Here is a 16,241-nt window from a genome sequence, read left to right as displayed (position 1 = left end):
ATCATCTGTAAAGAGAGATAGTTTGACCTTATCTCTTCCTATTTGGATGCCTTTTATTTCTTTCTCTTTCCTGATTGCACTGGCTGAAACTTCCAGTACTATGTTTAATAGGAGTGATGAGAGTGGGCATTCATTTGTTTTATTTTAAGTTCTGGGGTACATGTGCAGTATGTGCAGGTTCATTGCATAGGTAAATGTGTGCCATGGTGATTTGCTGCACCTATCAACCCATCACCTAGGTATCAAGCCCAGAATACATTAGATATTTTTCCTGATGCTCTCCTTCACCACACTCCCCCAAAAGGCCCTAGTGTATGTTGTTCCCCTCCCTGTGTCCATGTGTTCTCATTGTTCAGCTTCTACTTACAAGTGAAAACATGAAGTATTTGGTTTACTTTTCCTGCATTAGTTTGCTAAGGATAATGGCTCCCAGCTCCATCCATGTCCCTTCAAAGACATGATCTCATTCCTTTTAATAGCTACATAGTATTCCATATTGTATATGTATGACATTTTCTTTATCCAGTCTATCATTGATGGGCATTTGGGTTGATTCCACGTTTTTGCTATTGTGAACAGTGCTGCAGTAAACATGAGCATGCATGTATCTTTCTAATAGAATGATTTATATTCATTTCGGTATATACCCAGTAAAGGGATTGTTGGGTCAAATGGTATTTCTAGTTCTAAATCTTTAAGGAATCACCACACTGTCTTCCACAATGGCTGAACTAATTTACATTTCCACCAACAGTATAAAAGCGTTCCTATTTCTCCACAACCTTGTCAGCATCTGTTGTTTCTTGACTTTTTAGTAACAGCCATTCTGACTGGCATGAGGTGGTATTTCACTGTGGTTTTAATTTGCATTTCTCTAATGAATAGTGATGTTAAACCATTTTTCATATGTTTGTTGGCTGCATGAATGTCTTCTTTTACGAAGTGTCTTTTCATGTCCTTTCCCACTTTTCAATGTTTTATTTTTTTCTTTTAAATTTAAGTTCCTTGTAGGTTCTGGATATTAGACCTTTTTCAGATGGATAGATTGCGAAACTTTTCTCCCATTGTGTAGGTTGTCTGGGTATTCTTGTCTTGTTCCAGTTCTCAAGGTGAACTTCCAGCTTTTGTCCATTCAGTATGATATTGACTGTATGTTTGTCATAGATGGTTCTTATTTTTTTAGGTATTTTCCTTTGACACATAGTTGGCTGATGGTTTCTAACATGAAGTGATGCTGAGTCAAAAGACTTTTCTACATCTATTGAGATAATGTGATTTTTGTTTTTAGTTGTTTATATGATAAATCATATTTATTTGTTTATATTGAACCAATCTTTTGTCCCAGGAATAAAGCCAACTTGATTGTGGTGGTTTTATCTTTTTGATGTGTTGCTCGACTTGGTTAGCTTGTATTTATTGAGGATGTTTGCATCTCTGTTCATCAGGGATATTGGCCTAAAGTTTTCTTTTTTTGTTGTTGTGTCTGTGCCAGGTTTTTGTATCAGAATGATTCTAGCCTCATGGAATGAGTTAAGGAGGGATTCTTTCTTACTTTTTTGGAATAGTTTTAGTAGGGTTAGCACTAGCTCTTTATATGAATGGTAGAATTCAGCTGTGAATCTGTCTACTCAGGCCCTTTTGTGGTTGGTGGTAGGGGTTTTTTATTACTGATTCAACTTCAAAACTTGTTATATGCCTGTTCAGGGTTTCAGTTTTTTTCCTGGTTCAATTTTTGGAGGTTGTATATTTCTAGGAGTTTATCCATTTCTTATAATTTTTCTAGGTTGTGTGCATAGAGGTATCATAATAGTCTCTGAGGGTATTTTGTATTTCTGTGGGGTCGGTAGTTATGTCACCTTTGTCATTTCTTACTATGTTTAATAGGATCTTCTCTCTTTTTTCTGTATTATTCTAGCTAGCAATCTATCCATCTTATTTATTCTGTCAAGAAGCCAACTTTTGGTTTGGTCAATATTTTTGTGTGGATTTTTATTACATTATTTTCTACAGCACAGCTTTGTTTTTGGTTATTTCTTGTCTACTGCTGGCTTTGGTGTTGCTTTCCTCTTGTTTTTCTAGTTTCTCTAAGTGTGATTTTATGTTAATTTGAGAATTTTCTAATTTTTTGATGTGAGCATTTAGTATTGTAAACTTTCCTCTTAACACTGCTTTAGCTGTGTACCAGAAAGTCTGGTATGTTGTATGTTTGTTTTCATTAATTTCAAAGAATTTATTGATTCCTGCCTAAATCTCATTGTTTACCCAAAAGTCATTCAGAAGAAGATTGCTTTAATTTCCATGTAATTGTATGCTTTTGAGAGATCATCATGGTATTAACTTCTGTATTTATTGTGCTGTGGTCTGAGAGTGTGGTTGATATGATTTGTTTTTTGTTGTTGTTGTCATTTTGTTTTGTTTTTCTGAATTTGTTAAGAATTGCTTTATGTTCAAGTATATGGTCAATTTTAGAATATGTGCTATGCGCCAATGAGAAGAATGTATATTCTGTTGTTAGATGGAATGTTCTGTAGAGGTCTGTTAGTTTCATTTGATCAAGTGTGAAGTTTAGGTCCCAGATATGTTAGTTTTCTCCATCCCTTTACTCTGAGCCTATGAGTGTCATTGCATGTAATATGGTCTCTTAAGATAGCATACAGTTGGGTTTTGCTTCTTTATTCAACTTATCACTCTGTGCCTTTTAAGTGGAGTGTTTAGCCTATTTACATTCAAGATTAATATTGATATGTGAAGATTTTATTCTGTCATTATATTAGCTAGTTGTTGTCTAGATTTGATTTTGTAGTAGCTTTATAGTGTCAATAGTCTGTGTACTTAAGTGTGTTTGTGTGGTGGTTAGTAACAGTCTTTCATTTCCATGTTTAGCACTTCCTTAAGGACCTCTTGTAAGGCAGGTCTGGTAGTAATGAATTTCCTTACTCTCTTTCAGGGATGCCAGTGAGTCATAGATTTAGTCTCTTTACATAATCCCATATTTCACGTAATTCCACATTTCATTTTTTAAAATTTGTTTTCATTATTTTTGTCTGTCTGATTTGATTTGAAGAACCACTCTTTAAGCTCTGAGATTTCTTCATTAGCTTGGTCTATTCTGCTGTTAATACTTTCAATTGTATTATGAAATTCTTATAGTGAGCTTTTCAGATCTATTAGATCAGTTGTTGTTTTTTTTTTCTTAAAATGGCTATTTCATCTTTAGCTCTTATATCATTTTACTGGATTCCTTAGATTTCTTGGATTGGGTTTCAACTTTCTCCTGAATCTCAGTGATCTTCATTGTCATCCAGACTCTGAATTCCATCTCTGTCATTTTAGCCATTTCAGCCTGGTTTAAAACCAGCACTGGGGAACTAGTGCAGTCATTTGTATATAATAAGACACTGCGGCTTTTTAAGTTCTCAGTGTTCTTGTGCTGGTTTTTCTCTCTCTATGTGGGCTGATGTTCCTTAAATCTTTGAAACTGCTGTCTGTTGAATGGGGCTTATTGCTTTATATTCTTTGATGTCCTTGAGGGTTTGACAGTGGTATAAATTGGATTTGGTCAACTGGCTTCATTTCTGGGTGATTTCAGGTGGCCCAGGCTCAGCTCAGCACACTGGGGACCTCAGACCAGGCCCATGGCTTTGTTCTCTGGCCCCTCAAGGTTAAGCACCTGCTGTGCTGCAAGGGCTGAGGTCAGCTAGCAGCAATACTCTGATGGAGGGTGCTGGCAAAAGCACTACATTGGGGTGGTGACAATGCGGTCCACACTTGTGCATGCATGCCATCAACTACAGGGCAGCAGTGTGGCAGGGTCCACGTGTGTGTGTGTGTGTGTGCGCGCTCACTCGCGCGTGTGCGTGCCAGCAACAGCAGAGCAACAGCAGTGTGGTGGGCCCTGGAACAGTGGTTGGGGAAGGCTGCAGGCAGGAGCATGCTGGGGAGGGCCCATCTGCAGAAGCTCTCTAATGGTTAGGTGGTGCCTACCAATGAAGGAGTTATGGTAGCAGCTTCTGGAAAGCACCCCCATTGGGCATCTGAGATTGTACTGCAAGTGGGCAAGGCCAGGCAGTTACCTTGGGACAGGCTGAAAGATAGGGGGTGCTCAGATCAGACTGGGCCTGTGCCATGGGGAAGAAAGTTATGTTGTGCTCATGTCCTACAGTCAACAAAGGCCAAAGCCACCTTGAAGAATGTAGTGAGCCTTGGGAAATGGGCATGTCTGGCCATGCTCTACTGCAGCTATTTCTATGTCAAACGTTCTGAATTCTGCACATATTAGAGTCCTGTCCCTGATAAATCTCTGATAAGCTCTCTCTGCAAACTCAAATGTCTGTGTGGGGAGTGGGTTCCCCTGCAGCTAGGATTCTGGGGTCCGTGGCAAGAGTGGGCCATTCCATGCCTGTTTAATTCATCCATTTCCCAGGAGCCCCTCAGGAACAGGGATGAATCTTGATGCTCAGTAGCCCAGTGCAGAGTTCCCAGCTTCCTCTTCTTTATCCCAGGTTCTAGGTTCTCCCTCTGTCCACTTTCAATGCCATCCTTCTGAAGATCTGGTTGGAGGGTGCGGGTCTTCTTAATGGGCTGGTCTCTTGGTGGGGGAAGCTTTTTCTGTCAGCCATCTTGCTTAACCTGTTTTCTTAATAAAACAATGTTTGCTTCCTAAAGTTTTCAACCTTATATATAAAATAAATTCAGACCCTAAGATTCCTCACAATTTCATACCCAGTAAATTTTATTTTAAATAAAGTATTATTTCAAAAACAATATAATCGCAGCAAGATTTAAAATGACTTTTCACCAATTGAAGGAAAAAAATTGAGATTTTGAGGTCTCTTACCCAAAACTTCTCATTTTAAATTAGGTACTCTGAAAGTTTCCATGAGTAAAAATCATTATTTATGTTAATTTGCAGCTAATTTGCTATGTAGTATAGACTCTTCTGCCTATACATGTCTTTAAAAGAATCCATTTTTATGTGAAGTACCTATCATTGATGTTGTTATTTTTTATATTCAGAGTGAACCATTTATTTCTATATTTTCTGTCATCAGTGTGCCAAACACTTTTGCTACTGGAAAGCAATAAAATTAATCATTTTTGGCTTTGGCTGCTGTTAGGATGCACATAAACAGCAATCTTGATGAACTTCAATGAGAATGCTCACTGTGCTCATACTAAGCCAATTAGTGCCCAGTTATTTATTTTCACTGTAGTGGCGAGTGTGGGAGTGGTGGGGGTGAAGAAGTAGGGGAGATATGGAGAGAGAGATAAGGACTACTAGTAGAGAAAAGGAGACATAAAATTGGCAGAATACTTTTCAGAACAAAAAGTTTGGCAGTAAGGAATCAATGTGATAGGCTTTAGATAGCATTTATGACTGTGCTTGTGTGCGTGAAAACTTACAGGATTGTAAAAGTGCTTACAATTTGTCTTCAAGTTTAAACTACAAACAGACATAGTACTTTCATTTAAAAGTTAGGAAAATATAGTTTAAAATTTTTAATTTCTCTGTGAGCTTCTACATGCAATCCCATGCAATTGGAATTTGATAGTCCTTTCACACAGGGGATTGAGAAATAGCTAAGCATCCATTGTTTAAGTCATTTTTTTCTACAAGAATGGGCTCACCAAATTATCAGAGTGACAAAGGAATTAGCTATTATTCAGGAAATGTATGACCAAAATAATTATCTTTTTTTTTTTTTTTTTTTTTTTTTTTTTTTTTTTTTTTGACAGAGTCTCGCTCTGTTGCCAGACTGGAGTGCAGTGGCGTGATCTCAGCTCACTGCAACTTCCGCTTCCCAAGTTCAAGTGATTCTCCTGCCTCAGCCACCCAAGCAGCTGGGACTACAGGTGTGCAGCAACATGCCCAGCTAATTTTTGTATTTTTAGTAGAGACGGGGTTTCATCATGTTGGCCTGGGTGGTCTCTATCTCTTGACCTCATGATCTGCCTACCTCGGCCTCCCAAAGTGCTGGGATTACAGGCATGAACCACCATGCCTGACCACATATTAAAATTTTTTAAAAACAAAAGCAACTATGGCTGTCAGGAGATAGACAGACAGACAGATATTATATAGATAGGTAGATATTATACAGCTGAACTTGATTCTCTTCCTCTTTCCATATAGTTTTACATATCTTTTCATCAGTTAGTCATTTTTAATTAGTTCTATATCCAGAACTATGGACATGTATTGACCTTAACTGTCAAATATATACAAAAGAGCCAAACTGCAGGCATTAAAAAAACAAAAAAGAAGCAAGGACAAGCAACATTTATCCACAGTCTATTGGTCAACTTATGAACAAATGTAGATAATTATAAATTAGTATCCTTACTGATTAGTAGATTTTTTTTTATACTTTATGTTCTAGGGTACATGTGCACAACATGCAGGTTTGTTACGTATGTATACATGTGCCATGTTGGTGTGCTGCACCCATTAACTTGTCATTTACTAGATTTGTGTCACATTTGCAGATAATATATTATTATTTAGATGTTTTGGAAATAATTCAGTGAGTACAGTGAGTACTGTAGCTGGTGGTACAAAGAGTAGCCCCCATTTGAGATCCTTCTTCATCTTACCTCTCAATCTCTGTGAACCAAAAGAGATGGGAGAGTGCTCCACCAGGAACTACTCAGTGGACATTTTTTTCATGTATGTTAAAGCTATAGTCCCCCTCCTATTGTGTTTGGTCCTCTAAAGTTTTCTTTTACTTTCTTAGAATATTGCTGTAGAATTTTAGATCTAACCTTAAGGAATATTTTGCAGACTAGGAAAGTTACATTCAGAATTATCAGTTGCATGACCAATTAGTGGTAAAACTGGTAATCAAACAATTTGCAAGACATCTCCAGTTTCCTTTGACTACACTATCCTGCCTCTTTTATTTCCATTCATTCTTTTTATTCTCAGGATGTGGCTGAGAAGCATTGGAATGATATCTTGGTAACACTTCTTTAAGGATTTTCCTTTTCCATACACACAGAAAAATCGTATTGCTGGCCATATGTTTTCCTTTTGTTTATTTTTTTAATATGTGTCTGTATTTTTCTCTAGCCTCAAAGCCAGTGGACTTGAAACTATGCACTGGCCCCATCCCTAATACTACACAACTGTGCCACATTCCTTGTCCAACTGAATGTGAAGTTTCACCATGGTCAGCTTGGGGACCTTGTACTTATGAAAACTGTAATGATCAGCAAGGAAAAAAAGGTAGGTCACGTGACCATGACATGCCTTTTATACCCACCAGTTGTATCAAATCATGAATTATTTTTAAAATGCTCTTCTGTATTCCTTGTTTGTGGTATTTTCCAGAATGGCTAAAGACTATTAATTTCAAAAGATGAATAAACCTACTCCAGTGATAGTACCAGAAGATTAAAACAGAAGAACATAGGCATAAATGCTTGTTAATTTAGACAAAATGATGGAGAGGATCTGAGACAGTTTAGTGCAATGGTTAAGATGAGCTGTGGGGTCAGGCCTGGGTTGAAAAAACCTACTGTGTCCCTTACTGTTTAGATAAGTTAGCTAACTTGTCTAAACCTTCGTCCCCTTATCTGTAAAAGGGATGTAACAATATCTGCCATCCAGGTTGTCTCTAAGGAATCAATGAGATAAACATAAAGCACTTAGTTTAGTGGCTGACCCATATCTAGTGCCCAATAATAAAGCTGCTTATTACTTTGAAGAAAAAAATGTAAAAACCGTATTACTGTCATAATGCAAATGATAGAGGAATAGAATAAATGCAATGGTTTTCTTATGGTGGACGTGGTGAGTTAATTTTCACATGATCTTGTGATTAAAAACATTTTTCTATTTTGTTTCCAAGGCCAGTCTTCTAGTGATTCTAGTATGTTTACATAGCAATAAATAGACTTATTAATTTTGTTACACCCTGTCAGGAAGGGCAACACTTAGATGCTATGAAAGCACAAAGCAGGACTTTGAATATTTCACACTGGAGCCCACATGGCTTATGTTCCTAATTCAAATTCCCAGAGGGTCTAAAATCAATAGAACCTCAAAGAGATTGTTTATCTGGAACCATCCAACTTCTTAGAAGTTCATTTTCCAAATTTAATCATGTGACATTGCTGAAGATTTAAGAAAAATAGCACTTTTGTCTGGTAATCGATATTTCTAAATAGCTTGAAATTTCACTCATTCTTCGAATATTCTATAGCTATAGACCTTCCAAGTCAACCAAAATTTATCTCTCTTTCTGTTCCCACCCTACTCTTCTATGCCCTACAAGGGAGATAGGTACTATACGACATTTCTAGCCTTACCTTTGTGGTAGTAAGCTAAAACCAAAGGTTCTCATTTATTTTCATTCTGTTCATTAATCCATTCACTTACTCATTTAATGAATGGTTCATGACCCCAGATTAGCTACAGTCTGGGGATACACCAGAGATTCAAAACAGAAATTACTTCTACCCCCACTCTTATCTAACTTTTACCCTGAGGTTTTGTTCAACTTTCTGAAATACTCAACCTTTGATGGTAACAATAGATTTTTCTTTCCCCCATAATTCAGGCTTCAAACTGAGGAAGCGGCGCATAACCAATGAGCCCACTGGAGGCTCTGGGGGAACTGGAAACTGCCCTCACTTACTGGAAGCCATTCCCTGTGAAGAGCCTGCGTGTTATGACTGGAAAGCAGTGAGACTCGGAGACTGCGAGCCAGATAATGGAAAGGAGTGTGGTCCAGGCACGCAAGTTCAAGAGGTTGTGTGCATCAACAGTGATGGTAAGAAAGACGTGTCTGTTATGTTTTTATGGACGTCCAACCCTGCATATATGTTTTTACTTTCTATTAAAATCCTGTGTCTTCTCGCATTATAGCTGGTTCCATTTACAAACGTAGAAATAGCTGCTTCTCTCTCCCTCCCTCCTCCCGCCTGCTTTCCCTGTCTCCTCTCTTTTGTCCTTAATGAAATGGTGGCAGTGGAGAGGATCCATGAATAGTAGCAAGATAATGTTAAATGTGCAAACAGAACAGATCATATAACATAAGAATTAAATTATCATTAGGGTAATAATTAATTGCCAAATTTAACAACAAGGAAAGGTAACTTTTTAAAGTGACTTTAAAAAAAATTATAGAAAATGAAATGTAAACAAAGAAGGGTTATAAGCATTGGTTGACTTGACTCTAAAAGTATTTTCTTTTAACCTCCCTGACATCATGTCTTAGTGTTATCATTTCATTTCCAGGCTCGCAATCCACGAGGTCCATCACAGCCTAGAGTTCCTGAACTGACCTTTTGCTCTCTAGGACTCCCCTATTTAGGAATGTCCTAGAGCCACTGGATAGTGGCTTTCCACAAGATTCTTTTCCCCAGCCACAGGAATAACCTTGGACTTTTATAACTAATATTTGTTTGATAAAATATACTGTCTTGATATTAGCGCTAAGATTTTTACATTCCTTCCTAAGAGTACTGCTACTGTATTGGAGAGAACCCTTTACCTCTAAGTCATCCCTGAGTCACACAAACCGCAAGACTCCTCCAGACGTACTTTAAAACCTCTGGACAAGATCATCTCTAAGGTTGCTTTATCTCTTGAATCCTATGACTCTGCACATCAGAGAAACATGAGTGCTAAACCCCAGAGTCCAATAGTTGACAGTTTATGCTGTTTACAGCATATGCAGAAACATTCTGGTGCCCCCTTGGGGGTACTGGGACATCTGGTAACCGTCATAATTCTTTCCATCCTATTTTCTTCCAGTAAGCAGAATTGTTTCCTCTTGTGACTCAGTCACTGTTCAGTCATAAAGAAAGACACTCTGGGGTGGGAGACTGACAGACACTGCTATTACTGAGAAATTAGCCTTTTGTCTTTGTCCAGGGTCTAATACCGTCATGCAAGATAGTATTAGGTAAAATCTGAACCAGTGCTTGAGTTTGAAATGGGAAGAAGATCATTGCTCCAGATCTTTTATGATGAATTTTATATATTCTGCTTTTTTGCTATGATAAGCATAACCTGCTGTGATATGTCCTCTCTTTAGCTCTTCCTTATTCTACAATAAAGAGAGGCAAAAAAAGGAAGTAACACTCAGAGATTAGCAGTTAGGAAAAGAAAGCAAAAGAAGCATGTTCTGTTTCTCTCTTACTCACATTTTAAATCCTAATTTGGATTACACAATACCGTTACCTTCTGAATTTCTGTAAAAACAGTAATGGTCATATTAAATTCCCTCAGTAATAGTACTTGATCGTTTTTCTCAGTTCAAACAATTTTTCTTGTCCTTCCATAGACCTATAGAGGAATTAGGGTCTCAGGTATTGTGAAAAGTGTTTTTGAGTGAAACAAAAAGCTAAAAAGTTAATTTTGCATGGCACTTCTGCCTCAGTGTTATGCAATGAAAAATCAGATTTAGTCCACTTAGTGCAATGATCTTCCTGGTATTTGTGCAAATGGAATATATTTTATATAGACTAAAGGAGCCAGCTATTTAAAAAATGGCTTATTTTAATTTTGTTAAGGAAAACTTATTTTGCAACGCAAATATTACCTCCTAGCTTGTCTTGTGAAAAAACGCTAAAAAGCAAGCAAAGGTATGAGTTAGATGTGTGTAATTGTATTGGCAATGTGTGTTATAACCTAAAAAGCAAATTGATAACTCACAATACACATGAGCTGGTTTCGCTTTGTCTACATCACAAACAGAATTAATTTTAAAAAGGTAAGTATGCAACTGATACTCAATTCGTTATTGTCCTTTACAGGACATCTTTTCTACCATTAACTTTTATTTCCTGGCATTAATTAGTTGTAGTACAACTTAATACATTAGCTGTTTCAGCTACATGGATGTAAAAAATCAAGAAAATTATTTTTTTATTATGAATCCTAGAACCCAGTCAAATTTGTATATAAACTGAGACATAATTGGGCTGATAGAATAAAACAAAAAGCTGGAGACTTGTAAATACTGCTCCGATATTATCATATGGTCACCTGGTAAGTGTTTAGCAGCTGCACCAAACGTTGTTTTGTAATTAAATTGGGCCCAGGGAATTAAAGTTGATTAGTTGTACAGACTCTACCTCTAGGCCTGGGCTGCAGCTATACATTTTGTTTTATAATTCAGTTAAAGCTTGACTAGGGACATGAAGCGTTAAAGCCTGTGAACTGAAGAAATAATAAAAAGACTTTTTTGCTCACACATTCCTCACAAATTTCACAACTTTGTTAATGACCTCGAGACACTTAAAATCTATTTGTTTTCTGAAATATTATTTGTCCAGACTCCCAGTGATCATTAAGATTTGCTGCTGCTGCTGTTCATTTTTCCATTTGCCTTCTAAGGAGGAGGGTTGGGGGAGGGTTGCAAGATACCCCAGGAGGAATTTTGCATAGCTTCTCTGTCAGAGAAGAAGGCAGAGGGGTGTAACAGAGTTGCAAGACAAAAGAGAGCACAAAAGACAATTAGACTCTCCAAAAAGAGAGAAATATTTCAATGTAGTAGAACAAATATTGATCATTAATTAAAGATCATCAGATCTGCAATTCCAGGTCTCTGAACACAAATGCAGGAACCTACTCCAAAGATCTGTGATCTGGAGAATCAGAGGATGTTATACCTGTAAAAAACCCAAAACCTGCCCTATTTTAATTTTTTTGATATTGAGTATGTTTCATTTAAAGGTGTAAATCTGGCAAGGCAAGAATATTTTGTTTCCTAAATTGGCTTGTTAGAGGCAGAACAAAGCCAGGCTATTGGACTCTGGAGCAAGGGGAAAAAAGTATTATTCCTTACTTGAGAGTGTAAATCAAATATTGTTTCCATATTTCCTTGTCCTCTGCTTAAAAACAAAAAAATATGATGCTGTCTATATTTCCATATCATGTGTGCTATTTCAGATATCGAGTACTGACACTTTTCCATGTGAATTTCAAAAAAAAAAAGTCAGTTAGGTTGTTTTGTTTTTGTTTTTGCATAATTTTTTAAAGCAGTAAACCTCAGTGGTTTCAAATGCCTGAACTTCTGTGCTATCTTCCTTTTCTTTTCCCCACATTAGTAAAAGTTAGCATATAACCAATGACATGGGCATAAGCAATCACTTTCCTACTTGACCCAGATTGTTAAGAAACCCAAACATACTTTTATGGAAGTAAATCACTGCAAGTCAGCATTACCCAGCTATTAATGATACAGTATAAGAGTAATGAAGGTTGCCGGCTAGGGCCATTCTTGTGTATTGTGCCATTCTTGAATGGGAGTAACTCTGCTATCCAAAGACTCTCAGCACCATGCCAAACTGACTGGCTTCTAGTAATGCTGAAGAAGACCTATGTCTAAACACATGTGGAGATGAGCACTGAGGCAAGCCCTAGAAGCAAGTTTTTCTGACTCTTTTCGGTACATTTCTACATATGATCAAAAGTATCAAAAGAACTGGCTTTGAAAACACTTGGAGGAAGTTGACTGTGTTAGGCTGTTTGTGCATTGCTTATAAAGAAATACCTGAGGCTGAGTAATTTATACAAGAGGAAAAAGGGTTTAATTGGCTCACAGTCCTGCAGGCTGATAGGAAGCATGGCACTGTTAGGTGTTTGGCCTCTGGTGAGGCCTCAGGAAGCTTTTATTCATGATGGAAGGCTAAGTGGGAGCAAACATCTCACGTGACAGAGTGGATCAACAGAGGGAGAGAAGAGGGAGATGACACACATTTTTAAACAACCAGATCTCATGAGAACTCACTATCGTAAAGTCAGCACCAAGGATTTGGTGCTAAAGCATTCATAAGACGTCTACCCCTGTGATCCAATCACCTCCCACCAGACGCCAGCTCCAACAGTGGGGATTACATTTCAATATGAGATTTAGTGGAGACACATATCCAAGCTATATCATTGACTTTAGTATCTGGGGCACTGGCTTGCCATGTGACTGCTTAATCTTTCTCAACTTTTTACCACCAATTTCTTCCTTCTGGAACAAGATATGTTTCCGCCTTTAAGACGAGGAAAGGGAAAACTTGAGTACTATTTCTTTCCCAAGTAGTTCTTGTCATGCTTCTTTGTTTCCGTGTAGTCAGAACTAGGAGGAATATGAGGGCATATCATTTCAGTATGTTGAAGAAAATGTAAGAATTTTGAAAATTTATACCACTGGAGAACAGGACTCATTGTGGAAAGAGATGGGGAAAGATAGTGCCCTATTTTAAGTCTTATAGTACAATTTGTATGCAATATATAAACTGAATATTGAGTTATTTTTTTCAGACACATATGTATTATTAAAAAGCAACAATGTGAAGGGGGACAGAGGTAAGTGGGACAATTGGTAGAAGGTTGGGAGCAAAGCATGCCAGGAATAGAAAAAGAGAAGTTATAGAACTCATACTTGAGACTGACTAATTCAGAATATTCATAGCTTGTTCCAGAAGCATAGGCCAGGTCAAGGATTAAGATGCATCAAGCTTATTAAGGATGTGCTCCCAGAAGAAATCAGCAAGAAAGGGGGGAATGAAGAAGCAAAATATAGAAAAGAGAAAGGGTCTTGAGTTCCTAAAACCATTCCCAGGTTTAGTGATTCACTAGGAGGATTCACCATACAGTTGTACGTATAACCATGACTTATTAAAACAATAGCATGCAAAACAAAACCAGCAAAAGGAAAGTGTACTTGAGGCAAATTCCAGAGAAAAGAAGGTGAGTTCCAGAAACTTCCAGTTCCCCATATTGGCCGGACAACCCTAGTGTCAAAGGGCAATCAGCCTAAGGTCAGGAATGAGGCTGCAGCTGCAGAATCTGAAAGATGGGCGTAGAGATCCAGTGAAAGGGATCCCATGGGATCCAAACTGGCCAGCAACACTGCCCATTACAAAAGGAAATCCAATTATGTGGTAAGGAATACAAATGTTGTATAAACTAAAAGGAACCAGAGACCCGATTAAACAGTGTCTTCTGGGCCCACAAGAATATGCAGTTTTCTGGTCCACTGCCACTTAGGAGGTTCCTGGATTCCCAATGAAATTGAAATAATTCTATTTGAATTTTAATGCAAAAAGGAACTTCAGAAGGCTGGAAAACCTGAAGACTCCCAAGTAGCAGACATTAAGATTGTTTAATATTAGAAAATGTTAGAATATCTTTTCAAGAACTTAAAATGGAAGAACACATTTATAAATATTTTTGTGCCTTTCCAATGGGGAGTACCTTTTGTGCCATATCTTATTATTTATCAATGATAAACAAGAACATTGTAATGTACAAGGGAGAGTGGTAGACAAAAAGTTAAAATATGTGTATAGAATAGAGACTCACCTAAATAAGATTTGCTTCTGAAACCTTGGTGAGAACCCTGAATTCAGATCAATTCAAATATCTATGGAACTAGATGGGAACACAAGTTCAAATGCATGATCATTCTTTGGATCTGGAATCTACTTCTTAACACAAATTACAAGGCCATTATGTGGAAAAAACGTCTTTTAAATGCAAGAACCCATCCTATAACTGAATTGTTTTTCCATAGTTTAAGCAGTAAGTCAACTAAGAAGTTTCCTTCCTGTAGAATGTTGTCTTCTAATGTGTTTGAAATATAATTAGATTGGATATTATGTTAAATCTAAGGTCTCTCACTTACAATTAGGATTGTCTAACACTATTGGTAGGAGTTTGTTTCCTATAATTGGGTTGAGACTCTATTCAATTTGTTGTAAAGATAAAAGTCATTATAACCTTTTAGAAAATTTAAAGCAATAGGTTTTCCTTCAACGTTGGTGTGTCGTAATCACCATTTTATTTCAGACTATGAAAACTTGGCATCAGATACTCTGATTTGTCTGCTGTGTGTTAGTATATGTGTCTGTGTATGTATTACAATATACTTGAATATGTTAGAAAAAATGCTTTTTTAAAAAAACCATCAGCGTTGAGCCCCAGTGTTCTTTGTTCTGTTGAATGGCAGTGTTGTAGCAAAGAGTAGAATTTTCTAAATAATTTAGTTTTATTTTCAAAGTAGGGTAGATTCAGCAGAGATGTCAGATAAAAATTGAGTAAATAATTATTTACCTCTTAGTGATACAAATTCCCCACTGAATGTTAGCTACCACTTCAAATGGCAAATATAGAATAGCAGTTTACTTTGTCATAGGTGGTGGATGCCGTAACACAACACAGAGCAAACAATTTTCTCTTTATTTCCTTTCAGAGATGTGTTCTCACTGTGCTGCCCAAGTTGGTCTTGAATTCCTGGGTGTAAGCAATCCTCCTGCCTTAGCATTCCAAAGAGCCGGGGCAACAGTCACATAACACTGTGCCTGGCCAAAGCCAGTATGGACATTGGACAGAAAGCATAACTTGCAGTTAAATTAGGCAGGAGTTTGGTTATTAAACCCGACAGGTGCATTCCTTATGTTAGTGAACCTCATGTTTGCTCCTTTGATTCCCTTTATATCCACCTTCTCTGTGAAATGTTGTCTTCCCATGACTTCATTGATTCTGTATTCCCTATTCTCTTTACACCTCTCAGACCATATATCATTTAACTACTGCTAGGGAACAAACCACCTCAAAACTTAGTGACTGCAATCATGAGAATGCAGAAGTGCTTGTTCAGGTTTCACCTGAGCTCTCTTGGGGAAGTTTGACTATGGCTGAAAAGTCCAAGTGGCCTCCCTCACATATCTGGCAGTTGGTGCCGTCAGCTGGGGTACATTGGTACCCCATTGGTACATGGACTCTCAACCTCCAATAAGCTAGATCAACTCCTTTTTGTATGGTGGCTTTAAGGCATAACTTCAAGAGGACCGAGCAAAAGCTGAAAGTCCTCTTGAACTCACATGGTATCACTGTCCACATTCTGCTAGTCAAAGCAAGTCACAAGGGACAATCCAGATTTAATGAGTAGGAAAATAGACTTTGCCTCTTGATGGGATATATTGCAAAGAATTATGGCAAATAATTTACTACGGTCTACTCTGGTTACAATTATTTTCAATCCTCTCACATGCAAAATATACACCCTCCCCATCCAAGACCACAAAAATTGTCATGCAATTATATGATCAGGCTTAAAGTTTACTATCTCATAATTTGCATTTGTTTCAAATATGACTGTAGCTACTCTTGAATCAGAGGTCTGTGAATGAAAAGAAGGTATCTTCTACTACTTCCCTCCACATATACAACATACAACATCGTGATAGAGAGTGGAAAAGCACTCTCCCATTAAATGAGAAAAACAGGAAAC

At 37.5% G+C, this 16,241-nt stretch overlaps 1 protein-coding gene across 1 annotated transcript in view; it reads left to right on the top strand.

The window, feature by feature from the left end:
• LOC105475597 (thrombospondin type 1 domain containing 7A) overlaps positions 1-16,241 on the top strand; it is a 501,118-nt gene that overhangs the window by 291,931 nt on the left and 192,946 nt on the right. Inside the window, exons 5-6 of the mRNA XM_011730984.2 lie at positions 7,070-7,225; positions 8,562-8,774. Of these exons, the coding sequence (XP_011729286.2) occupies positions 7,070-7,225; positions 8,562-8,774 (369 nt within the window). The remainder of the gene's footprint in view (positions 1-7,069; positions 7,226-8,561; positions 8,775-16,241) is intronic.

The sequence above is a fragment of the Macaca nemestrina genome, chromosome 4, assembly GCF_043159975.1.
Source record: "Macaca nemestrina isolate mMacNem1 chromosome 4, mMacNem.hap1, whole genome shotgun sequence".
Lineage (NCBI taxonomy): Eukaryota > Metazoa > Chordata > Mammalia > Primates > Cercopithecidae > Macaca > Macaca nemestrina.
The sequence above is the reverse complement of the archived record's forward strand: the minus strand, read 5'-3'. Positions and strand labels throughout refer to the sequence as shown.